Source organism: Podarcis bocagei (assembly GCF_964188305.1).
Source record: "Podarcis bocagei genome assembly, chromosome: 4".
NCBI classification, from domain to species: domain Eukaryota; kingdom Metazoa; phylum Chordata; class Lepidosauria; order Squamata; family Lacertidae; genus Podarcis; species Podarcis bocagei.
In genome coordinates, this window is record NC_138128.1 from 9,046,399 (window position 1) to 9,071,823 (window position 25,425).

General features: G+C 48.2%; 1 protein-coding gene across 3 annotated transcripts in view; it reads right to left on the bottom strand.

Moving 5' to 3' along the window:
* The window catches only part of EPHB3 (EPH receptor B3), an 85,111-nt gene that overhangs the window by 20,937 nt on the left and 38,749 nt on the right, over positions 1-25,425 (bottom strand). For all 3 annotated transcript variants that reach the window (XM_081190081.1, XM_081190080.1, XM_081190082.1), the window contains exon 3: positions 22,086-22,758. In XM_081190081.1, the coding sequence (XP_081046207.1) occupies positions 22,086-22,758 (673 nt within the window). The remainder of the gene's footprint in view (positions 1-22,085; positions 22,759-25,425) is intronic.

Consider the following 25,425-nt stretch of genomic DNA (forward strand, 5'->3'; position numbering starts at 1 on the left):
ATGACAGATGGCCATCTAACCTCTGCTTAAAAAAACTCCAATAAAGGAGACTTCACAGCTCTTACTTTCAGACAGTATTTCCTGATGCTTAGTCATTATCTCCTTTCTTGCAACTTGAAGCCATTGGTTTGAGTCTTACCCTCCACAGCAGGAGAAAACAAGCTTCCTCCATCTTCCATGTGACAGCTCTTGAGATATCTGAAGATGGCTATCATACCTCCTCTCGGTCTCCTCTTTTCCAGGCTAAACATACCCAGCTCCTTCAACCGTTCCTCATCAGGCTTGGTTTCCAGACCCTTGATCATCTTGGTTGCCCTCCTCTCCACACCTTCCAGCTCGTCAAAATCCTACTCTTACTTCCCTTGATCTGGACACTAGACTTCTGTTGATGCAGCCTAGAATAGCATTGGCTTTCTTTGCTGCTGCTGCGTCACATTGTGGACTCATGCTCAGCTTTTGGTCCATTAAGACCCCTAGATCATTTTCACATGTGCTAGTCCCCCATCGTATATCTGTGTAGTTTTTTCCTATTGAAATTCATTTTGTTAATTTGGGCCCAGTTTTCAAATCTGTTGAAGTCATTCTGAATCCAGATTCCGCTTTCTGCAGCATTAGCCATCCCCCCCCCCCCGTTTGGTGTCATCTGCAAGTTGGATGGACACCCCCTCAATTCCTCCGCCCAAGTCATTGAACAACAACAGGCCCAGGACAGAACCCTGCAGCACCCCACTTGTCACTTTTTCCCATAAGACTTGGCGAACCAAGTAAATCCTTGCCAGAGCCTTAATACCCAACACAATCTTCTCCAGATGTTGTAGGAATCCAACTCCCATTGGCTCCAGCCAGCATAGCCAATGATGAAGGATTATGGGAGTTGTAGTACAACAACATCTGCAGGGCACCACACTGGCCACCCTGAAGCTAAAGGGCAATGAAAATAACTTGATGACAGCACATAAACTAACAAACCACACCCGTTCCTCATTTCCAGTTCATCTGCTTAATGGCTTTGGCCCGGTTTCAGCTAAACACTTGCCCACGGGTAAAATGGATCCAATGTGGGGACCCAGAAGGTCCACAGATAATTATATTCTGCCCTCTCAGTTCCCAAATCATCACCAAGTACTTAAAATTTCGGTACTGTTTGCACATTTTCTAATGAACCTGTGAGGGGGTGGGTTCTCTGGAATTCAGAATATTTTGACAAGCAGTGCTGGGTTTACTGGGAATTCAGAAGAAGAAGATGTGCCACAGGAGTCATCTATGAGGAGCTGACACTGCTCCACGAAACCAATGGCTGCTGTAAACAGAGCAGGGGCGCAATCTGTCCCGGGACGGTGGTGGTAGATGAGACCCTTTTGTTTCCACAATAAAACCAAGAGAAGTAAACGATATTACATTTCTGGGCGGACCAGCGTTTCTGCTGATTTTGTATGACAGGCTCTACAAATGAACCTGTGTTTTCCAATTTTTGCATGTTAGAAATTTCAATAAATATGTTTTGAAGGGGAACATTGACAGAAACCAGCTTCACTATCACCAGCCAAGGCTACAGGTGTCTTGCCTGATTCGTTTTGCTGAGCTGTTGCTTTTTGCTACAAATCTCTCCCTCTCTTTTGGGGTGTGTGTGTGTGTTCCTCAGTACCTTCTCTAAGCAAAACAATTTGCACATGCATTTTATTAAACTGCTTGCAGTTTTGGCAGAAACTGCCTCTGTGTTCTCTTCATATAAGGAGCTGCCTTAATCTTGAGCCAGACCCACCTAGTGGACCCGCAGCCTCCTCCTCCAAATGGCCACGACTCGCCCCAGCTGGGGTCTTGGCCTCCCCAAATCCTACAAACTAGAAATGAATGTGGAACATCACGCCTGCATAGCTCAGTTGGCGGAGCATGAGAACTTTAATCTCAGGGTTGTGGGTTCGAGTTCCACGCTGAGGAAGATGCTTCACTGCATGGCAGGGGATTGGACTAGATGACGCTCGTGGTCCCATCCAACTCTACAGTTCTGTAATTCTGTCACTCACAAGTGTGCTCTTGCAGCTGTTGAGCTATGGCTTCCCCCATGCACTCAGTTCACTTTTCGCATTTATGCAAGGCAAGAGAGGCATTTCACATTCAGTTTCAGTTATCAGTACAACACTCCTAAAAGGTAGGCTAGCATTTCCACTCCCTTACAAGAGACTAATGGCTTACTAGCAGCCCCCTTCCTTTGCCTCCCATTCCCCGAGAGGCTAGGCACCCCCCCCCCCGCCATCCCTCCTTGCTTCGCTCACCGGCAGATGACACCACGCGCCCCTTCTGACTGCAGCCTGTCAGCCCTGTGGGCGACACCCAGCACAAGCCCCCCCCCCCGTGCGGGCAGCCCCCTAGCCCCCAACCCCTCAAAGCCGCTGCCTGCTCCGTTGGTTGGAACAAGGCGTCTTGTGTGACCCTCTTTTCTGGGGGGTTGATAAATGCCAGGAGGCCACAGCTGTGAGTAGCTGGATCCAAACCCTCAAACAGACTTCCATTCACATCATAATCAACCCCTTTGTTGCAGGCATGGCTGCAGGGATGGGGAGGGGGGAAGGCTCTATATCTCCCCCCCCAAAAAAAAAGATTCAAAGTAGATGAATTAATCACAGGCTTTGGGGGCATACGGCTGGTTCCATCACTTTTTTTTTTTGTAAAAAGGATTCCAGGCTCAATCGGTACAGCACGAGACTCTTGGTCCCAGGTTTGTGGGTTTGAGCGCCATGTTGGTCGAAAGATTCCTGTATTGCAGGGGGTTGGACTAGATGACCCTCAGGGTCCCATCCAACTCTACCAGTCTGTGATTCTAGGTGTGATATTATCTTGCAGCCCTGCTCACAGTGAAGAGGTCAGGAACAAGGGAGCGCTTTGGCTCCCCAGGTAAGCCTTATAGCAGTGCTAATGACAACCAAAGTTGCCTCGGGATCATTTCCAAGCCATGTTTACAGCAGGAATGGGGGACCTTATAGAGCTCGGGGGCCACATGGAATGGTGGGTGGGGCAAGAGGAAAAAGCAGGCAGAGCAACGAATGTGAGTTTCATCTCTGTGCAGTATGCTAGTTTCTATGTCTCCCTCTCCCCCCCCCCCAGGTATTCTTCAGCCAAGGAAGCAAGAGGCATTATCAGAGTCCAAGGAGCCAGACAAAAAACACTCAAGGAGGGTGCAAAGCAGGGCTGGTAGTTTATTATTATTAGCAGCAGTAGTAGTTGATTTTATTAATATTTTGATTTTTCTAAAAAGCTTATTTTAAATTCTACTTTTGTTATCTATCTATCTATCTATCTATCTATCTATCTATCTATCATCTATCTATCTCTATCTGTCATCTATCTATATCTATCATCTATCTATCTATCTATCTATCTATCTATCTATCTATCATCTATCTATCTATCTATCTATCTATCTATCTATCTATCTCTATCTGTCATCTATCTATATCTATCATCTATCATCTATCTATCTATCTATCTATCTATCTATCTATCATCTATCTATCTATCAAATTGTAAACCGCTTAGAGGTTTTATTTACAATTAAGCAGCATACAACAACTTCTCTTAACAGAAATTAAAATTAACAAGGCAAAAGCGAAGAGTCCCGGGGGGTGGGGGCAAAAAAAGAGAGGTCTGGAGGGTCTGCCTTTGCTACCTGGATGGAAGGTTCCCCAACCATCCTGAGGAGGGAAGGCTGGCCAGCAATAATTCAAGCTCGCCACTCAGGCATAAGCTCACCTTGGGCCAGTCACCATCCCTTAGCCTAACCTACCTCCCAGGGTTGTTGTGAGGATGAAATGGGGAGGAGGGGAACCATATACACCACCTTGAGCTCCCGGGAAGATAAAGCTGGTGTATAAATGTAATAAATAATAATAAGAGTCTGTAACCGGCCGAGAGAGTCAGCTATATTAACAAGCATGGCCAGCCTTGCATCTGCACCATCCCTGGAGAGCGCTGTCCAAAGGAAGCCAGGCCAAACCAAGCACATTAGAGTGCCTTAGACATCCACATAGTGCACAGATAGGGAACTGGTGGTCCTGCAGATGTTCCTGGGACGCCGGCTCCCAACAGCTCCAGCCAGCACATCTGGGAGGGACACCATCCCTGATACAGCAGACACGGAGACAATATTCTGCGCACGGAGCAGCCGCGCCAGGAAAGAGGGAGCCAATCCATTAGGATGCTTTGCTCATGCTGCAATTCTCTGGAAAAATCCCACCAGATGACCTAAGCATTTTATTAGCAAATGTTCCTCGCTGATACGAACCCCTTTCCGCCCATCTCCCAAGTCCCCTGCTGAGTAAGAAATCTGGAACATGAAGCATCCAAACGGCGATATGCACTCAGCTGCGCACCGAGGGGACCTGGCCTCTGCAAAGGAAGAGGTCCATCTAAGCAGCGCATGAGCCAAGCGCTGGGAGATGAAACCCACAGCTCAGGATATTTCACTCATTGCTGCAATCCTCTTAGGGCTGTCTCAGCACAGTGGCAGCTCTCTTAAGGCTGCCTTGCCCAACCAGTTACCCTGAGAAAGCCACTCCCTGGATTGCTTCAGCCTTCAGCTCGTTTTGATCAAAGAGCGATGGGATGAGCTGGCCTGATCTCGAGGCAGGGCCTTCGGAGGTTGGCTTCTGAGGCCCAGGCCTGGTTTTCTCTTAGGCGGAAAGTCTCCCTGCAGCTTCAGGCAGCCCATAGATGCTAAAAGGATGGATAACTCCTCATCCACATGCAACACACACACAAATCCCAGAACGGAGAAAATGAACGTGCTGGGGACTCCCATTCCTCCTTGCTTCTTAAGGCACCTGGGTAAGAAGCAACAATCAACTCAGAGCTGAAGATGGAGAACCTACCGTTGGCCATGCTGGTAGATGGGAACTGAAGTCCCAACAACACCTGACAAGTAGGGCTGCACGATATCAGCTTTTCAACCTCATGATGTATCACCAGCCAAACATCAGAATGTAGTAAAGGTAAAGGGACCCCTGACCATTAGGTCCAGTCGTGACCGACTCCGGGGTTGCGGTGCTCATCTCGCTTTATTAGCCAAGGGAGCCGGCGTACAGCGGCATGACTAAGCCGCTTCTGGTGAAACCAGAGCAGCACACGGAAACGACGTTTACCTTCCCACCGGAGCGGTACCTATTTATCTACTTGCACTCTGACGTGCTTTCAAATTGCTAGGTTGGCAGGAGCAGGGACCGAGCAACGGGAGCTCACCCCGTCGCGGGGATTCGAACCGCCGACTACACTATGATATAGTAGGATTGCCTTATTTGAACAACTTTTGGGCCAAAGGAAATTTGACATCCAAGGATTTGCCAAAAACACTTCTGACGTGGGTTGCCATAAACCTGGGAGGAACCAGTTGCAACAGCCCTGGTCCCATGAGGCACCACAGGACTCTAGCCCTCAAACCAGTCCAGGACGACATATTGGTAAATTACCCAGGCCTACTGATAAGCTACAGGTTCCCACATCCCTTGTTCACAGCACCAACGTATATATATATTGTGTATAGATGTGGCATTGCAACCCACAATAGTAGTAACTGCTAATGGAGTGTTCTCAGTTGACTCTTCCCATGAGTCCGTGCTGAGCTTTTGTTGATAAATCTGTTTGTTTACCAGAGGCCCAAAGATGGGGTTTGCCTTCCTGGGGTTATAAATTAACCCTTGCCCAGCTGTCAAGTACATTCATGGAAGCGTGGGTTCTTGTTGGTGTAGTTTTGACAAACAGTGGTAAATCTGTGTGTGGGCTCTAGTCAGCAGGTTCAGGCTCACCTGGTAGAATGCTCCCCCTCCCCCCACCCCACCCCCAAAAGATGTCGACTGGCAGCTTTACCTTCTCGCTCTTCTCCCTGACTGATTGGTTTTCTGCATGCGGGGGATTTGTGTGCAGAGGAGCCGTCAACTGCGTGTAATCTCTATCTGCCCTACTGCTGGCTGCTCAGCTGAACAGGGAAAATATTACTATGCATCAAAGTCCCCCCCCCCCGCCCCCCCAGCAGAGCTGAGCTTGGACATGACTACTGTTTGGGAAAAGCAAGTTTGCAGGGTTGCAAACACCCACCTAGTCACCTGTGTTAAGACTTTCTCCAGGCAATGAGGGGTGCTTTGATAAAAGCTGGGTTCCTTCCCTTTATCCCAAAACAGATTATTATTAATAATAATAATAATAATAATAATAATAATAATAATAATAATAATAATAATAATTTATTATTTGTACCCCGCCCATCTGGTTGGGTTTCCCCATCCACTCTGGGCGGTTTCCAACAAGGCTTAAAAATACATCAAAATGTCACACATTAAAAACTTCCCTGAACAGGCAGAGAATGTTTGCTGCGGATTTGCTTGCAGGCTTTGGTTCCTATCCGCCTTGCAGCAAGGACAACCCTACTAGGATCCACGGAGAGCTGGCCACCTTAGGAGGGGTGATGTTGGGTGGAGATAAGGGGCAGCAGAGTTGGAGATAGAGAGGTCCGATCTAAGGCACAAACTCCAGCGGGAAGTTCTGGTGCGCAAACTTCATTGAAACGAACAAGAGCTGCACTTTCTCTCTCGTACAGCTTCTGTTATTTCCCCAATGAGGTAGGAACAGGAGAATTTACTAGTGGGTTGTGTATTTATCCACAGGGAAGTACCATTTGGGTCGAGTGCCAAAGTGTTTGGGGCTAGCTCTGCCTTGCAGAGGAGGAGGGGGGTGTCGAATCAAAGCCTCAACCCAGAGAGAAAAGATTGCTATCTTCCAGGGAGCTGGAAGCTGATGTGAAACAGCCTTATTTTCTTGGGCAGCCTCCCCGCCCCTGAAGCAGAGGCCAGGAAAACAAGATAAGTCTCACGCAGCTGAGTGCGGCTTGGGCTTCCCAAATGGCACTAACCAAGGATCTACTGGGGGAAAGGAATGTCTCCAGCTTCAGCACGTATTTTCCCAAACAGTTGTGTCAACGCTCTCCACCCAGAGAGGCGGGCTGGAGAGCATGGCGCGTCCATCTGGTGGCTCGAATGGGCTCCAAAACTTTTTGGCAGTCAAGACTTCCCTGCTGGGGTCTGACACCTGCCCTGCATCGCTTTGAACCGAAATAGACTGACCTTTGGGGCCTCCCCTCGAAACCCGCAAAACAGCCTTATACATATTTATGGGCTGAGCCCCGTCCAAGAAGCAGACACCCTTTCGCCACGAATGTTCCAAGCTGAACAGCCTGGTTTGTTTTCAGGCTGGAAAAGCGCACATACCAATGTTTCGCCCATGAACTGAACAGCACAGTGTGACCACTGGGTTGAAGGTGACTAGATCTCTGCTGTGAGTGATTTTTTAATTTTACTTATAGTTGGTGTTTGAGACCTTGTTACTTGGCTAGTCATCTCCTGGGAACGTTCTCAAGTGAACAATGCAGGTGTGAGTTTCCTGATTCTGCTAACCACCCATTTGTAGATTTCCATGTTCTGGGATCAATCAGCTATTAAGAAAGAGGATCTCAGCTGCAGCAGAGCTAGGGAAGGCCTAGTTAGGAACAAGGAGAGCTGTTCTCATCCTGGGGGGAAACTGGGCAATTAGATGGACCAAGGATTGGTGGGTGGGGAACCTGTGATCCTGCAGATGTTTATATTTATTGCACAAGATTTATAGACTGTTCCTCGTATGAAATTCCAGGGTGGTGCACAACAGAGATAAAATGCCACTAAAAATACTACGGAATGATCATAAGACGAGCCTGTTGGCCAATTGCCCATCTAGTCTAGCATCCTGTTCTCACAGTGGCTAACCATATGCTGATGGAAAACTGGTCCTTAAAATGACTGGCTCATCTTAAAAGCTGAAACCGTGGAAGGGGCCTGTCGACACAAAGTGGAATTCCCCATCAGCCCCAACCAATGTGGCCAGTGGTGAGGGATGATGGGAGATGTAGTCCAGTAACATGTGGAGGGCCACAGGTTCCACCATTCCTGATTTACAGAATCTTTAGCTCAGCTGGTAGATCTCAGGGCTGTGGGTTCAAGCCCCGCGGTAGGCAAAAGATTTTGTCATGGTCCGTTCCAACTCTACAATTATCTATGATTCTATGTTAAGTGCCCGTTGCCAGCTGTTATAATGACTCTGGGCTCTAACAGCAGAGGAAGAGACCTCCTTGCCAACACCAACACAGTGCCAGCCAGCTTGCCTGTGATTCCGCTAACTCGGCTGCATTTGTTTTATTGTGACAGAATGTGTGGGTGAGCCAGGGCTGTCCCAGTTTGTTCTCAGCAGCGCCCAATTCCATCTGGATGACCTGCCCACGCAGTGATGCAACGTTGCCAGGCAGGCCTATTGGCAGGAGTGGACCTGGGCTGTGCGCAGCTGACGGAGGCCCCGCAACATCTGGCAGCATGGCCTGCCCCGAGGTGCAGGTGTTCAAAAGTAAAAATACAACAACTTAATGTCGTACCTGCAGGCCGACAGCTACCTGTCTGTGTCTGGCTTTTCTCAGGATGTTTCCATTCAGACATGATTGACAATGTACAACCCTAGAAGGCTTCCTTAGATGTTGCCTAACTTTGACATAAGAACACAAGAGAATCCTGCTGGATCAGGCCTGTGACCTATCTTGTCCGGCCTCCTGCTCTCGCAGGTGCCAACTCGATGCCCGTGGAAAACCTGCAATCAGGATTTGAGCAGAAAAACACACTTCTCTCCTGTGACTTCCAGAAACGGGTCTTCAGAAGGTCTACTGTCTCCAGCTGTGGAGGCAGACCATAGCCCTGATGGCTAGTACTCATCGGCAGTCCTCTTCTAGCTCAGCATTGCCCACACTGAGTGGCAGAAGCTCTCCAAGAGTCTCTCTCAGCTCTGCTTGGACTGAAGCTGGGGCATTCTGAATGCATAGCAGCTGTTCTACCACTGAGCTACAGCCCTTGAGACACCCATCCTCTGCCATCGTAATTGTACTGGGATCCAGTATGCTGAGATTTCAAAGAAAGTGGAAGGGAACAACTTGAGAAAAAAGCACTTCCTCCATCTCTAGTTGTCTGCAAATTGCGGGTCCCTTGATTAAAGGCAAATATTTGTTCTCTGACCTTTTTGCATTGTGCAAGAGTTCTGTAACATACTATGTGCAAGGAGATAAAGAACTACACAACTTTTAAAAGACATCTGAAGGCTGCATCAGGAAGTTTATAATGCTTGATATTTTATTATGTTTTTATATTTTGCTGGAAGCTGTCCAGAGTTCTTCTTCTTGTTGTTGCTGCTATTTTTTTATTATTAATTATCACCATCATTATTATTAACCAGAAATGAAAAAACAACTGTGTACAACTGCAAGAACCTCAGGAACAAGGCTCCTATTGAGTCCAGAACACCCACCGGCAGATGCAAGTGCCACAGCTCCTCTGCACAACCCATTGCAGAATACATTAGCCTTACTTGCTCTGAACACCATCTCATGCAGAAAGCAGCAATCAACTCGTACTCTTGCACACGTTCTAGAAGTCAGCTAGAAGAGTGAAGCGGGCCCCTCAACTATCAGAAAGCAACACAGGTTTGGTTTTTTATTTATTGGATTTCTATCTTGCCCTTGCTCCCAAAGGAGCCCCTGAATCCAGATCATTCCAGTCTATTTAACGAGGTCGCAGCAGGCCAAGAGATAGCCGCTTTAACGCCTCTGAATCAGAGCACCTACCGCGTGAAAGCCCACGGAAATGGTTATTCTTCGAGTGTCATCTCAGAAAAGGAGGACTGAAAACAAAAGAAATTGCCACATCTTGCGGTGAACTGAGCTTTCCTTGATCCCCATGTTGCATGCCTAGTGTTGACCCAACCCAACTTGCTCAGGCAACCTGACGGGACCCACAGCGCATGGTGGTCTGGCTTGGGGAAGAAGCCTCTCTTGCAAAATCTAGACCTCGCCCATGTGACTAAGGGCCAAGGGTGGGAGCTTGGCTTCTTTAAAAACACACACACAACCACCCTGAAATCGCACACAAAAGTGACTCACATATGGCTCGTCGTTACCGCACAGAACACTTGGCAGGGAGAGGCAGGAGTTATCCAAAGCCCTGAGCAATCCCTGAAGTGCAAGCTCGGCCAAAATGTCGGGGTCCCCTCCTTCCAGCTGGGAGGAGCATCCCCCAAGAGTTCAGGCTGTTTCATCTGCCACATCATTAGCAAAGCTCTTTGCCCCAGCCAGCTCAAACCTCTCCCCTGCACCCCCATCCTGAAGAAGAAGAAGAAGAAACCCACCCCTGTTTTAATTTTTTTTGGTTCCAGTTACCAATAAGACAAGAATAATATCTGGGATGCCATCCCGTTTTATGGGCCTGGCCAGCTTTCCAGCCTAGGCACCATCGTTTTGTATGCCTCAGCAGTGCCTTTTCCAAATCCTCCAGGACTTCTCTCCCAGCACGGAGGGGAGAGAGAGAGCGAGTCCTGGAGATAAATTGAAGCCATCACATCCCTTTGTCCAGAAACCATGCAATTTCGTTAAAGGCAGCAATCAGGTTCGACTGGCAAAAAGCTGTGCTTTATGAACCCTCCAATCCTTCTCCCCTTAAGTGCTTGCAGATGGTGTGGAGATGTGTGGCTGAGGTGGTACCTCTCATTCTAAGCTGCTGTTCTGGGTTTCCCCCCCTCTTCCAAGGTGCTTTTGATTTGTGGAGGCATTATCCCGTAGGTTGAAGAGTCTAATTCAGTTCCATAGTGGATTCCACCCCACCCCGTTTTTTCCCCTCGAGGAAAGCGAGAGAGCGAGAGAGCTAGGAAGGACTTGAGGAGCGGAGCTGAGTGTTTGGAGGAACTGGAGAACTGAATTGAGGTCGAGAAGGCAGTCAATTGACACCGTCGTTTTGCCAGAACCAAATCCAAAGGAACCCCTCTCAAAAAATTCACTTAACAGACAAGCCAGGCCCAAACTTAATTCTCTCCTCTTAGGCAAAGATCATAAGACGACCTGGCTGGTAGCCAGATTCTGCGCCCAGATTTGTAGGCACAGATCATCCTCTAGAATAAAATAGCTTACTAGGGAAATGCTGAAGTTGCCCTTTGGGGTGCCTCAGGGTCAATTTTTTATGGTGGCCCAAATCTTAGTTGTACGGGTGTATGTATAGATCTCAATTTTTTAAATCAAGCCAGGTCCAAATTGCCTTCATTTTAAGCCCCACACGGGGTTTTCACTGCAGATGGTTATTTGCCTCTCGCTGCCTCAGAAACCCAAATACATTGCAAAGGGCTTAATTAGAAACGAGCTTTCGTCGGGGCCCAGCCCCAGAGCCTGGGTTCAAGGCCAGGAGGCTCAGCCCAGGCTGAGGCAGAACTGACAACAGCACATCTTCTGAGCATGTAATTTCCAAACCTTGTGAAATCCCAGGAGGCCCTTGCTGGTGTTTTGTTTAGGGTAGGGCTGTTCCTCCAAGATCCACAGATCTCCAAGAGCACAGCCCTGAATGCCAAAGACCCATGGGTGTGTAATAAACACGAGAAAGCCACAGATAATAAATAATTATCTGGAGCAAGGATGAGGAGAATAACAGGGGTATATGGGGGTGGGTAGGTAGGGAGCGGAGTCACCGGAGATCAAACCCCTTCATCCCGGCAGAGGTCAGCTTAAAAGGTTTTGCACAGTTTCCGAAAAAGTCAACAAAGCAGAATTCAGATGGATGAGTGTAGATAAGGCAGTCCAAAAGACCATCAATCTTTCTCTCACACATGCATGCAAGGAATACAATTGGTTACGGGGTCTTTGCACCTTGACCTGCGTCCAGTCAATATGGCCTTTGTTTTCTGAAATAACATTTTTACTCCAACATTCCTCCAAGGAGCTGGGGGGGGGGGCAATTGGCCTATTCCTCCCCCACCTTTTATCCTCCTGAAAAGGCTGTGAGGTAGGTTAGGTGGGGGGGGGGAGAGAGAGAGAGAGAGAGAGAGAGAGAGAAAGAAAGAAAGAAAGAAAGAAAGAAGAGAGAGAGACCCCAATTCAAATCCATGGGGCTTTGGCCAAGCCCCATCACTTGTGGGTGTTAAACTGGCGTTGTAGAGCTACCTCTTTACCACTGCCTTTAGCAGCTAATTTGATCTGAGTTGCACCGCTCCCCCAGTTTTCACCCGATTTTGATTATTTTGCATTATTTCGGATTTGGGTTGGTCCTCTTGGCTTTCAGTAAATGTTTTGAGGCTTTTTTGGGTGGGTGTGATTAAACCATTTGCGTAGTCTGCCCTACCCACTGCCCCCACCTGCCCCCATTAATAAGCTGCCCCACTTTCCCCCGCCAGCACTTCTTTCCCAGGCCTAGTAGAGAACACCGAAGTCTGGGCCAGGCACCATTTGTATGTGGAGAGCTCCCCTATGTTGCTCTCACAAGAACTCTCATAGAGGTCAGGTCCAAAATACAGAGACTGGCACACAGTCAGCCACTGAGCTGCCAATAATTACGATTATTAAAAGGCTGCACATGGGAACCTGCGGATTACAGCCAGAGCAAAATCTCACCAAAATGCCTCCTCTCGGTTACAGACAGCTGCAGTGCCAAGTTTTGCTTGCCCCAGGATTTTTTCCCTAGCTGGAAACATTGATACCTGCTGCTCTTTTCCTCCACCCACATCTCATCTCTTTCTCGGGGCACAGCAGAGGCTGCAACGCAGAACCTTGGCGAATGTCGGGAGTGAAGATCCACCCGCCTCTGAATCGTCCTCCACCTTGCTCCAGGTGTCCCACATCATTCCTCCCAACCCAGGCCAGCATCCCAGGCTGACAGCCTAAGTCTCAAATGGCTAGTTTTGATTACAGATTCTTTTGCAGCTCTGCCATCTTTGCTTGTACTCCCCCCGGTTTTATTTTTATTTTTAATAGCATCTTAAAATATATGTTCTCGGTCCTGCTCTCACCAGTTAATTTTTGCATGCATACTTGAACACTGATTAGTATTTTCCTTCTATCCTAATCCCTCCTGGCTCCTTCGTCTCTTCTAGTTCTTAAGGACAAAACAAAAACCATCAAAACTTTTAAATCCTCCACTCTGAGTTCTGTAGTTTTGCATTCATTAAACTTAGATTTTTAGATGGCAGGCCGGCAAATGGGGAGCAGCCATTATCTCCTGCCTAGCCATTGTCTCCTGCCTATTGTACAACTCCTACACCTTTAAGGTGCGCTGTCAGAGGGCTGCAACCTGCCCTTTGTTCTGATCACCTGTGGTGAGCCAGAATTATCTCCCAAGCGAGCAAGTTCTTATAAATTAACCAAATTGTATATAACCAATTTCTGTCTGCTAAGACAAACAGTAATCTCAGACCCGTTTCGGAAAGCATGGTAGTAAACCAAAATTTTCAGCGCTAGCGAGTTCTGAATGCTTACTTGCAAGGTTGCATTATTTTAGGCGCTGCTCCCCCACCACACCTAATATCAAGCACATGCCTCATTAGGCGTATTTTACTTTTGCATTCCAAAGTCATATTTACATGAATTAGTCACGTTTGATACACAGCATGCAATGCGCGTCAACCTGTCAACTAAATAAAACTTTGAGAGCACTTAGCTTAGTAATTTCCAAGCTGTGAGCCAAACCACACCAACAGGCCACAAAGGAGAACTGCTTGCAGTCGGTGACAATTTTTCTAAAAAAAAATAAATGCTTCAGTGAGCGCAAGCACGCTCACCCAGCCAGCCGCAAAGAAGAAGGAGCCTAATGTGTCTCTGCATGGGTCAATTCTTCAGCTTTAGTTCCTTCTCAATTACCCACCAGGAGGAGGGTAATTCTGGCCCATCTCTGCTTCTGGCGTGTTTGATGCATCTGATCTATCCAGTAGGTAATTTTGCCCCATTTCTGCACCTGGTGAGTTTGGAGCAAACACAGAATTACCTGCTCAAGGAAGAGGCTACTTGTGGTCTTTCTGCACGCTGCAGGCCTGCTTCTTTTCAATCAGGCAAAAAGACTCGTACAGAAACACAGAACGATTAATTCCTCCAAGGAACACATTTCAGTGGACTTTAGAAGCAAATCCTTTCGCTCGCAGGAGTAAATGGTAATGCAACGAGCAGACGTTTTGGAATCTGGCTACTGCAGGTACTTGCCCTGCTACCTGACAACCCCGCTTCCCCAATCGTCCCATAGTTGCCCACACCACTAAAAAAAGGGGGGGGGGAGAATTATACATCTTCAGCCATCATCTGTCATGATACTGTGTTCGCTCGGTGATTAAAAAGGTTTGCACAAATGAACCCAGTGGAGAGAGCCTTATGTGGAGGTGAAGGGGAGCCTGGAGAAACCACTTCTGATTGCTTTCTACCTCGATAAAAGCCCCATTGACGGCCACGGGCAGGAAGCACAAACATAAACCGTGCACATTCGGTGCATTATCTTCCTTGGCACCAGTATGATTTATTTAACATTTATATGGCATCAAGGCATGCACACAACACAGGCCCACACACTATGGAAACATCAACACTGAAGCCTTATCGCGGTGGTAATGAGACGGCAATGATTTCAGAAGGCACAGAGGCCAGGAAAGCTCTCTGGAAGTGCACATCCAGTTTAAACAGCTCTGTCTTGTACCACGCTCACGTGGAACAAAGGCAAAAGAGGGTTGAGGAAGGGTGGAAAACTTCTGTAAATGCACACATAGGCCATTTAGCGATTAGCTTACATACCTGAGTTCCTAACATGGGCTGGGGGTGAGGGAAATTGTATAATCTAACAGATATCTGAGAGGGCGCCAGGTTTTATGGATTGATGGATTCAAGGAAGGCTAGGGAACTTCAGGCTGAGAGACTGAGTGTGGCCCTCCAAGCCTTTCTAATTGGCCCTCGGGACTCTACACCCATGGTCCACCCATGGACCATGGAAGTGTGCACAGAAACTAGCCTAGGTAAAATTCATGTTGCTGCACTCATTTATGCCTCAGATTCCACACATTTCTGGCATGTGGCCCTTGAAACCTGTCCAGAAAGGAATGCAGCCCCTGGTCTCAAAAGGGTTCCCCAGCCCTGCAGGACCCGTCAGACCACAGTTATCTGCAGGCGCTGACAGCCGCCTCCATCTCCCATCTGAGGGTCTGTCTCTCCAGTTCCCCCACCTGAAGAACGAAGCCAGGTCCCAGAGGGAAAGCTGTGTGCTAATTAAATAAATGCAAACGAGGCTTGAATGGCAGTCAGCACCAGCTCTCCATGCCCAGGTGGCTCCATTGGGCACCAGGGAGCAAAATCCTCCGTCCTCTTGGGAGTGGGATTTCCAGTTACATATTGTTAACAGCTCGAAATGCGGGAACAGGGAAGATGAAAGAGATGCGGGAGATCTTCAAAAGACCAGGAAGTTTAGAAAGGAGTGGAGAAGACCTTGCTGTAAATCCATCTGAGCTGCAATTCAGTTTTATTGTTATTTACTGTGAGGCAGGAGCAACTCCTCTCAGAACTGCCGGCTGAGAGAGAGGAGGGGAGAAGAGAGAATGGCCAAAACCATAAACCTCCCCTCAAGAACTGAGAACAAAGCCTGGGCCAGTCCATAGCCTTCATAATCCCTGCAAATCACAGGGGTCTAGGATGCAAATGCCATCTTCTTCAGCATCTTCCACAGCACACCTGGCTAGGCCGCAGCCTCAGCCTAAAGTTACCGGTCCAAGCATAAAAGTCCCTGATACAGCCGATTGGTTGCTGTTCGCTGTGGAGCGTGCACTTGGTGGCAAACCTGGGTTTTTGAGTGTCTGTGTAACGTGTAAAATAATAACAGGCAATTCATTTTAACGCAGAAACAAAAGTTTGAAACTAGTATGTGTATGAGGCATAGGGAACCTCTGGCCATCCAAATTTCCTGAATTGCAACTCCTCTCTGCCCTGGCCACGTTTGCTTGGGATGATGTAAGCTGTGCATCAGCAACATTCAGAAGGCCATGGGTTTCCCAAGTCTCACACCTTGGAAGCTGCAGCAGATCAAACCCTCACAGCCAGCTTAACTGCCACAGATTAACTATAAACAAAGTAAAAGTTGTCAAAATTCTCTGTGGGAAGCAGCCAGGATCATGTCTCTTCCATGCAGAACATTGTGGGGAACAGTACCTTTCTTGATAGCTTTCTGAACAAGGCCAGAGAGGCGTTCCATGGTTGGGGAGGAAAGGGGGTTGGACTAGATGGCGCTTCTGATTCCTTCCAACTCTGCAATCTATGATTTTAACTGGTACTCATAAGCATTCTGCCTCCAACAGCAGTGGCGGGATATAGACACTATGGATCGTAGCCACCGATCGCCTGATCTGTCCCATGAGAATTTGTCTGATCCTCTTTCGAAGCCACCCAAAAGGGTTTGAACCCGGGACTCGACAGTTCCGGGTGCTAAGCACACACATTACTCCCCCAGAGACTCCCCAGGAAGCTCATGGGACTCAGGGTCAACAACTGTCTGAAGAACCGGAAGCAGAGAATGGGAACAAATGGGCAGGACACTCCAACTCCCATTTCACCCACTTTCTGCTTCCTGAGCCTCTCTGTCTCCCAGGCTCAGCACCTGGTTTTAAAGACAGCCTGCCATTCTCCCTTCAGCCCCTCGGCTTCTGGGTGCCTTGCCCCTCAGGCCCCCTTCCGCTTCCAATGTGCTTCCCTGCCCACCCCGCTTTCTGCTAACAGCGCAACAACCCCTCTTTTCCGAGAACCAGTCGGAAGGCTTTCCAAGCCAAGCTGGCGTTTTAACTTACTTGACAGAAGCTGCGGTGTTTATTAATGTTCTATCGCTGATAGCTTTTCTGTGGGCAGAGAAAACCCAAAGCTGCTGACTCCAGGAAGCATGCTATGCACACACCGTTTGCTCAGATGTGGCAACTGAAACCTGCGACTCCACAGTATCATAGCCTGGGGTATTTCATTCTTAACCACACAACACTTCTGCATCTTCTCCTGTCCCCTGACTTCAGTGCTATTTAAGGAGAGGCTTGTCAGCGGCCAACTACCTGGCTGCATCTGGCTAGAGAGAACTGCCTCCCGATTGCCAGACAAAACAGATTTTGCACACAGGAATACAGTCATACCTCGGGTTACAGCTGCTTCAGGTTGCATTTTTTTGGGTTATGGACTGCCGAAACCCGGAAGTACCGGAATGGGTTATTTCCGGGTTTTGGCGGTCGAGTATGTGCAGAAGTGCTAAATCGCGCTTTGCGCACAAGCGCCAATTCACAACCACCACGTGCGCAGACGCAGGTTGTGAACGCTGTGGGTTGCAAATGTGCATCCCGCACAGATCACGTTCGCAAGCCGAGCGTCCGCAGTAGTTTGCTCTCCCTGCGTACTTGCAGTGGCAAGCGAAGGGGTGGGGTTGGTAGTCCCCCCCATGCTACTGACCTCCAACTCACACCATCCCCAGCCAGCCTGCAATGGTCAGGGCTAATGGAAGTTGCAAGTCCACCACCTGGAGGACCACAGGGACGGTCCATTTGGAGTTAAGGGTACTGCACTGGACAATACTTTCCTTCAGCCTACCTTACAGGGCTGTTGTAAAGGGGACGGGATTGCAATGTACAGTGATCTGATCCTGTTGGAGGAATATCTTTTATAATAATGAATGGCAAAGTTAACTATCTGGGGTAGTACTCCCCCCCCCCACCTCCGGTAGGGCTGTGCGATTTATTCTTTGCAAGGCTGAATTAAAAACCACTGATATTTTACGGTGTGCGGCTAAGAAGACCACTGGTATCCTCTCCCCCAGGAATGAACATTAGGCTTGCAAATTATGATTTCACACGCAAGCCTTTTATGGGAGGATTTTTCGGGACTGCATATAAGCAGATGATTCCCGAATCCCTCTCTTAAAAGAGAGTGGGAAGGAAGCGTGAGCGGAGAGTCAGGTCTATTTCAGATTTGCCCAAGGAATATGTGAACATTTTCAAAGTCCCATCACAACTTACAGGAAATCTGGCAAACTTCAAGGTGCTGCAAATCTCTAAAATCTGTTTCCATTTACGGACATGAAACCTTCATATGGAAGATCTCCAGCTTTAAAGGCACAAGAAGACACACACATGTACACGCATCTCTTTTTCTTTTTCTTTTTCTGTTAAATTACCCAGCGCACAAAGTAGCAAATGAAGATTTGTACTGGATCTGCGCCAAGAACCTGCCTAGATGATGAACTGGATATCGTAGCAAAGTCTACACCTGTCAAAACTTTAGCAGGCGTCCAAAAGGGGCTGAGAGCCTGCTGCGGAATCGTTTCTTGCCTTGTCTGACAAAATGGCTGAACACAGCAAGGCAAGATGGCAGAATGCATGGACCCGAACTTACAAATACTGGTATGGTTGGTAATATCTGCCTGGGGCAGGGCCAGGAGAGCCCTAAGATACAGGGAGGTAGAAAACAGGAGGAAAGGTCAGACAAACCGTAGGGAAGATAGCTTGGCCTATTTTGATCAATCAGACAAAAATGATAAGACCCAGGCACAGAGCTGTGGGTGGTGCCACCAAACCAGCCAGATTTTTACTCACCAGTAAAAAATAACATCACAGCAACTAGTATTATGGTGCTTTTACCCATCTCATGACCAACCACTTGCTTTGTAGTTTCAAATATTCACACATTTTACACCAACAGTGGGTAAACCTTTCCCTGCCAAAGGTCCACGTTGCCTTTGGATTAATAATATATCTTAGGGGTCTCATACCAGCAGCAAGCAGGGATGGAGTTTGAAGTGGGTGAGGATACCCTCACCCCACCATCTCCTTGCCTCGCACCCCATTTCCCACCTTACTTGGCACCTGCATGACATTATGGGCCACAGATTGCCCATCTGTGTTTTGTACGAACAGTATCAAATCTAACGGGGGGTGGGGGTGGAATCACTTAGGAGAATGAACACATGGTCCGCTTATGGAATTCATTCCCAAAAGAGGGAGAACAAACAACAACATCTGCATGGGGAATTCGTCTATCAGCCATGACAGCTAAACTGAACCTCCATACACAGATGCAGCAAACCTATGTATACCAGATTCTGGAGGGCAAACAGAAAAGAAAGCCATTACCTTCAAGTGGGCTGGTTTCCACACACACAAATCACACGCCCAACATCAGGCAAATGAGTCACTATTAGAGTCCAAAGACACATTCCAGCCAGGCAAGAAGAACACCCAAGGAGGTTGTGAATCTTAGAATCAAAGAATTGTAGAGTTGGAAGGGACGGCAAGGATCATCTAGTCCAACCCCCTGAAATGCGGGTCTCTTTCAGCCAACACGTGGCTCGAACCCACAACCCTGAGATTAAGCTACGGAGCAAAGGCTGGTAAGGAGAGTAGCCTGGAGAAAGAGGATGTGGCTGGGGCGGGTGTGTGGCCTAAGCAGAGTTCCAAGGGGCTAAGAGAGAGGTCTAGAGGGCCACATCTGGCCCCTGAGCTTGAGGTTCCCCTCCTCCTCTACACATGACATGACCCGGCGGGATCACACCCCACTAAGCTCAGGTTTTGCAGAAGCTCTCTCCCTGAGAATAAGCTTCCAGAGGTATATCTTGGCAGCCACCAGTGCCAAATATTCAACAGTTCTTGTTGTCGCTGCAGTCTCCCCTGCAGGCACCCCGATTCTCCTCCCCTTGCCTACGCAGGTTCTCTTGACTGATTGATTTAGGAGTCCCAGTTCGCTCACTCCTGAAGGCTTGGAGAAGTCAGAGCAAGTTGAGAACAGACATAAAATACCTGGTTGGGTTTTCTTGTTTTGTTTTGTTTTTGCAGGGGGGAAGGAGAACAATGAAGAGCGCAATCTGATGCCTGTCTACTCAGAAGAAAGTCCAATTGACTTGAGTGGGGCTTACTCCCTGGCACGTGAGTGTGGGATCGCGGCCTAAACTCTACTGCTCTTTCAGGGGCCTTTCAGGATCAATTTCTTCATTCATTGCATTTTTTTATCCCACCTTTTTCTCCGAATAGCTCAAGGCAGCAGACACGGTTCTCCCTGCTCACTCCTCATTTGATCCCCAACAACAGCCCTCTGAGGTTGTGAGTGGCTTAAGCCTAATTGTCACGTCAACAACAAGTCCCCTTGGCTGCCTTGGACACTACACAGAACCAGCCACTGTTTCCCATTCGCAGAAACAAAATAGTAATCATCTACCGTTCCAAAAATTACCCTAAAGATGATTAAGTGGGAGTGGAGAGTTAATGGACTGAAACAAAACACAGTGCACAGGAGAATTAGTTCTCCTTCCCAACCACCAAAAGAATCAGAAAGAGACTTTGATACTGCCAAAGGGCAGGCTATGCTCTACAAATCCAGGGGCAATTGCTCCTGGCCCTTAGCTGACCTTTCCTGGGCATGACAGCCCTTTCCCTCCCTTTGAGAAGGGCTGTAGGTCAAGGAGTTCTTGGTTTGTCCGCAGGAGGTCCCAGGATCACTTCCCAGCATCTCTGGGTACCTGCTGGGAAAGTCATATGCCTGAAATCCTGAACAGCTGCTGCCAGTCAGTGTCCGCAGTCAGGAGCTAGCCAGTATAAGGCAGATTCCTACCGATCTTCCCTTTTGCGGTGGTCGCTTGTACCGCTCTGAGCTCTAGAACAGGTACATACAGCTCAGGCGGCTTCTCCTTGTTCAAGAATTCAGAGCAATGTGAGGCAAACAATCAGACGCACTCAAGGACTTCCCAAAGAAAGGTGTCTTGCATTGTTGGCTGGGCTCTGGAGCAGGCAGAATTCACACTCTGGCAGCCTGAGCCAAGGAGAAGCACAATAGGAGAGACCTCTCTCTCTCTCTCTCCCCCTTTCCCCCATTTTCCCTGCCCTCCAAGTACCCAGATCTTTTGCAGCTGTGATTAAGTGTTAACGTGATGATATACTTTGCATTCCCTACAAAATCACTAAAACACACACACACTCACACACTCCAGAGCATGAGTCAAGGTCCTAGTGCAGGTGCCATGTTTTACAGAGAGACATGTTTTTCAAAAGAACAGGTTTTACAAGAAAGGAGATTCCGACTAAACGCGAGGAAGAACTTCCTGAGAGAGAGACTACCTGAGAAACTGGTGGGCTCTCCTTCCTTGGAGGTTTCTAAACAGAGGTCGGGTGGCCATCTGTCAGGGATTCTTTAGCTGCGACTCCTTCAATGCAGCGGGCTGGACTAGATGACCCCTGGGGTCCCTTTTCAAACTCTACGGTTCTACGATTCCAGGTTCGCAGCCTCGAAGCTGGGAGCAGGCATTGCTCACTCTTTTGCTTCTCTGGCTACCCCTCCAAGCCACGGACGGCTGCTCCTCAATATCCCAGCACCGCCTCGCAGTGACAATACCACAAGGCTTTGTTTGATTCAGAGTCAATTGGATTTACACTTCGGGAGATAACCTCCAGACACTGAAATAAGCACTCTATGACCAGAGGAATTGGGGGAAAGAGTGCTAAGGAAGAAAGGAGAGATAAGCTGCTTCCTATAGCATCTCTGGCTACCTGCTAGACTTTCAAACACCCACCAGGCATTCGCCATGGCAGATGGTATTAGCGAGACGAGGCCAGTATAAACCTCAGAGGCTTTAATGTGCCCAGGCTCTGACCCAGAAACAGAGACCTTTTAATTTTAAAGCTAAGATGTCAGGAGGTCAGGCTCAAAGGAGAATGGTGTGTGTGCACACTTCTGGCATTTGTGAGCTGTCAGTTGCATAAAGAGAGAGCAGGAACCTGGGATGGTGGCATCGTTCCAGAGCGGAGGACAAGGTGCTGCTTTTGATCATATAAAGCCCTGAAAAACAGTACGGACTCTAGAGACCTTAAAAGGCTCTTGCCTCTGCTGCCTTCCAACCAGTCTGCCTTTGCCCCACTCTTGACCACTGTTGGCGGCTGCCACTTCTGCAGCCTCAAGTTCCTTGCACAGTGTTGTATACGAAGACTGACTTGATGGTGTACACCATTATCAATGAGCCGGCCCTACCATGAGTCAGGTGAGACATCTGGTTTAGCTGGCGGAAATCATAATCTAATTAATTTTTTGACCCTTGGGGATGGAGGCGGCGGGAAAGAGAGAGTTAAGATTTTCTCCTTCGCGTGCCAAAATGTCTACACCAGCAGCACACATTGGGCAAACCGGCCAGGAACTAAAGCAACAGTCTCAACACACGCAACCAAGGAACGCCCGGAGGGAGGCCACCACTTACCTTGGCACTGAGTCTCCTTCATAGCCGGTTCATACCCAGCAGCACAGGTGCAAGCTCCCACGGGTACCATCCACTCCCCGTCGCCATTACAGTAGAGTTTCAAGGGCACAGACACTTCCACCGCATTGGGGATGCAGGTGCCCGGAGCAATGACCAAGGAGGTCGGCTCCGCTCCAGTCAAGGTCTCGGGGAAAACGGCAAAGCCAGCAATGGTGCTGGAGCACTTTTTGTAGAAGGCACGGACGGAGATGAGCGACATGCAAGCTCCCAGGTCCTGGAAAGCCAGGTAGAAGCCATTTTTGGAAAGGGGCCCGAAGCTGCGGACTTTGGTGTTCATCCGGCCGGATTCCAGCTTCGAGAAACTCTCATCGGGGGCAATTGTATCCACTTTGACGTAAGGGTTTTCCATCCAGAAGGGGCTGGAGGCAGAGGCAGAGTCCGTGTCCGACTCGTAGTAGAAAAGGTTGAAGGTCTCTTTGCAAGAGCCGGGGATGTTGGGGATGCTGTTGCAGTCGCGCACCGTGAATTTCAGCTCCACGTAGACGCGCTGGACGTCGTGGCGCTCGATGAACTGGGTGCGCAGCCAGTTGTTCTGGTTCATTTCTTGCACGTTGCACACCTGATACGTCCGGATGGGGTTCATGGCCTCGTCGTAGCCGCTGACTTCTTCCCACTGCACAAAATTAAATGACACCAGTCCATTATTATTTATTTTTAATGACAGAAAGGGGAGGCATGGCTAAGTAGGGCGTGTCGTTTGGGGGGGGAGGAGAATTTGCAAATTTTTTCTCCTAGGAAAAGTGTTTTTTGGATGTGAGGAATTCAAATCTGCTGTTATTTTTGTGATTGGATAACTTTTGGCTTGGCAAGTCTACATCTGATTAAGAAGCTTAACCGCTTTTGGAAAACCAGAGCATTTTTTTAATTTTTTTTTATTCAAAGTTATAACAAAACATATTTTCCAAAAACATATCCTTATCCCCCCCCCATTTTTCCTCCCCCCTCCCCCCACAAAACCCATCCCCCCACCCCACCCCCCGACTTCCCTCAGTTCCAGTCTTTGGTTTCTCCAGTAATGCTATTTTCTGCATGTTACAGAGTTGTATAAATCCTCCAACTGTTTAGCTAATTACTATCAGTAAAAAAAAAATTAATGTGGATGTTTATTCAAAACCTGCCAAGGAGTCCAGTTTGCTTTGTTGCGTCTTCAAATACTTTGTGAAAGGTTCCCATTCATCCTTAAAGTCACAGTTATCCTTGTCCCATAGCTTAAAACCAGAGCATTTTAATTTGACCTTATGAAACTGTCAGGTAATGCTAAATAGTAGTAATTATAAATACTAATAATAGTAATATATAACTGCAAGTATTGGCAGTTTTAACAACTTCTGTGCAATTTCACACACATTCTAACTATCAAGCAAAGCGAAATCATAATAATTTAGCCAAAAACGCTATTTGATTTCCTGAGTCATGCTTCAACTTTTTAGTACCCCTCATTTTTGAAAATAAAAATCGAAAAATTCAAGCCACTCTAAGAAGGGCAAAGCAAACCAGGACACCCAGGCATATCACTGAGACTCTTCCAAACGTAAGCTGTTTGCTACTGAAAAGTTTGGATGCAAGGACATAAAGGCTGCTGCCATAAATCATGGGGAAGGACTGTAGCTCAGTGGTAGGGTATTTGATTTTAATGTGGGAGGTCCCATGCTCAGTCCCTGGCATCTCCAGGTATGGCAAGGAAAGACCTCCACCCAAAATCCCTGGAGAGCCACTGCTGATCAGAATAGACTGAGCTAGACCAATGATCTGACTCAGTGAAAGGCAGCCCCCCCCCCGTGTTCCTAAATCCCACTGTGGCCAACCAGTTGCCTCTGGGAAGCCCACAAGCCCACTTGACATCACGGCACAGAGCCCTTTGCCCCCATCAACAGCTGGTTTCAGGCCTGGGTTGAATTATTTGGCAGAGAGAAACCCCAAGGTCTCCCAAGCTTAAGCCTTTTCCCAGCCCGTCAAGTGCAACATCCTCAGAGCGCAGATGCCAGGAGTGAACCTGGGATGCGCTACTTGCAAAATTCTGCTCCCCACTGCAGAGCTAAGGCCCCTCTCGCCTGTTAAATCGGCACTAATACCCTTTGCACGTGGGATTAGCTGCAGAGGCAGGAGCACACAAGCCTTGGAGAGAAGGCAGGGTGAAATTAAAAAAACAAATCTGCATGCGCATCATCCGTTAGCAATCTTGGCTCCATCTCAAAGCCTGAACTGGAAGAAGAAGAAGAGTTTGGATTTGATATCCCGCTTTATCACTACCCGAAGGAGTCTCAAAGTGGCTAACATTCTCCTTTCCCTTCCTCCCCCACAACAAGGGTGAGGTGAGTGGGGCTGAGAGATTTCAGAGAAGTGTGACTGGCCCAAGGTCACCCAGCAGCTGCATGTGGAGGAGCAGAGACGCGAACCCGGTTCACCAGATTACGAGACTACTGCTCTTAACCACTACACCACACTGGCTCTCACACTGGAAGTTATGTGAAGGCAGTTAAGTCTAGGCAGTTGATCTGTGCCGTTTTCGTACTAGAATATAAAAATCTGGTTTTGCACGGCTGGAATGTAGCTGACCGTAGAGAGTCCCAATTCACTGATTCACCCAGTTTTGCCTCTGGCCACACCCAACACTGACATGCAGCCCACGGAAAATGTTCCAGGAGGAAATGCAAACCTTGGCCTGGAACAGAGCTCTCATCCCTGGCTCCCAAACCCCGGCCCCATAATGCAATTGGCGGGGAAGCTGGAGGGTGAGGAAGATTTGCTGAAAACTTGCCTGGAGAGAAGAACATTCCTCACCCTCTCACCCCCGAATGCACAGCTTTCATTGCTTGGGGGAGTGGGGGGGGGGATGATATATTGGGGGGAGGGATCAAGTTTCTAGTTCTCATGGGTCGTAGCGAAAACCCCACGAAAGCGCAGAAACAAAAGGGAAAGCCGTGGGAAGAGATGAAGTCACGCAACGTCTGCCTGCAACAACTTGCAACAGGCTTTTGTTGTGGTCATGAAGTCAATGATGCTATTAATGAGCAGCACCATTCAGCAATATTGGTTGGTGAACAAACAGGAGGTCATAGGCCCCAGGACACGTTTGGATGTTATGAGGAAAGGAGCAAACCAAGATCGCCCATTTTTGTTGCCGTTCTATTATTTGCTAGCAAATTTCCGGTTATGGCAAGTGTTCTGTGTGTGCTCGTATCTGCATCTACTACAGATGTATATACTCTGATGGTGGCGCAGTGCATCTCTGCATATACTGCATTGCACACAGGCATGCGTGTACACACTTATGTGCAAA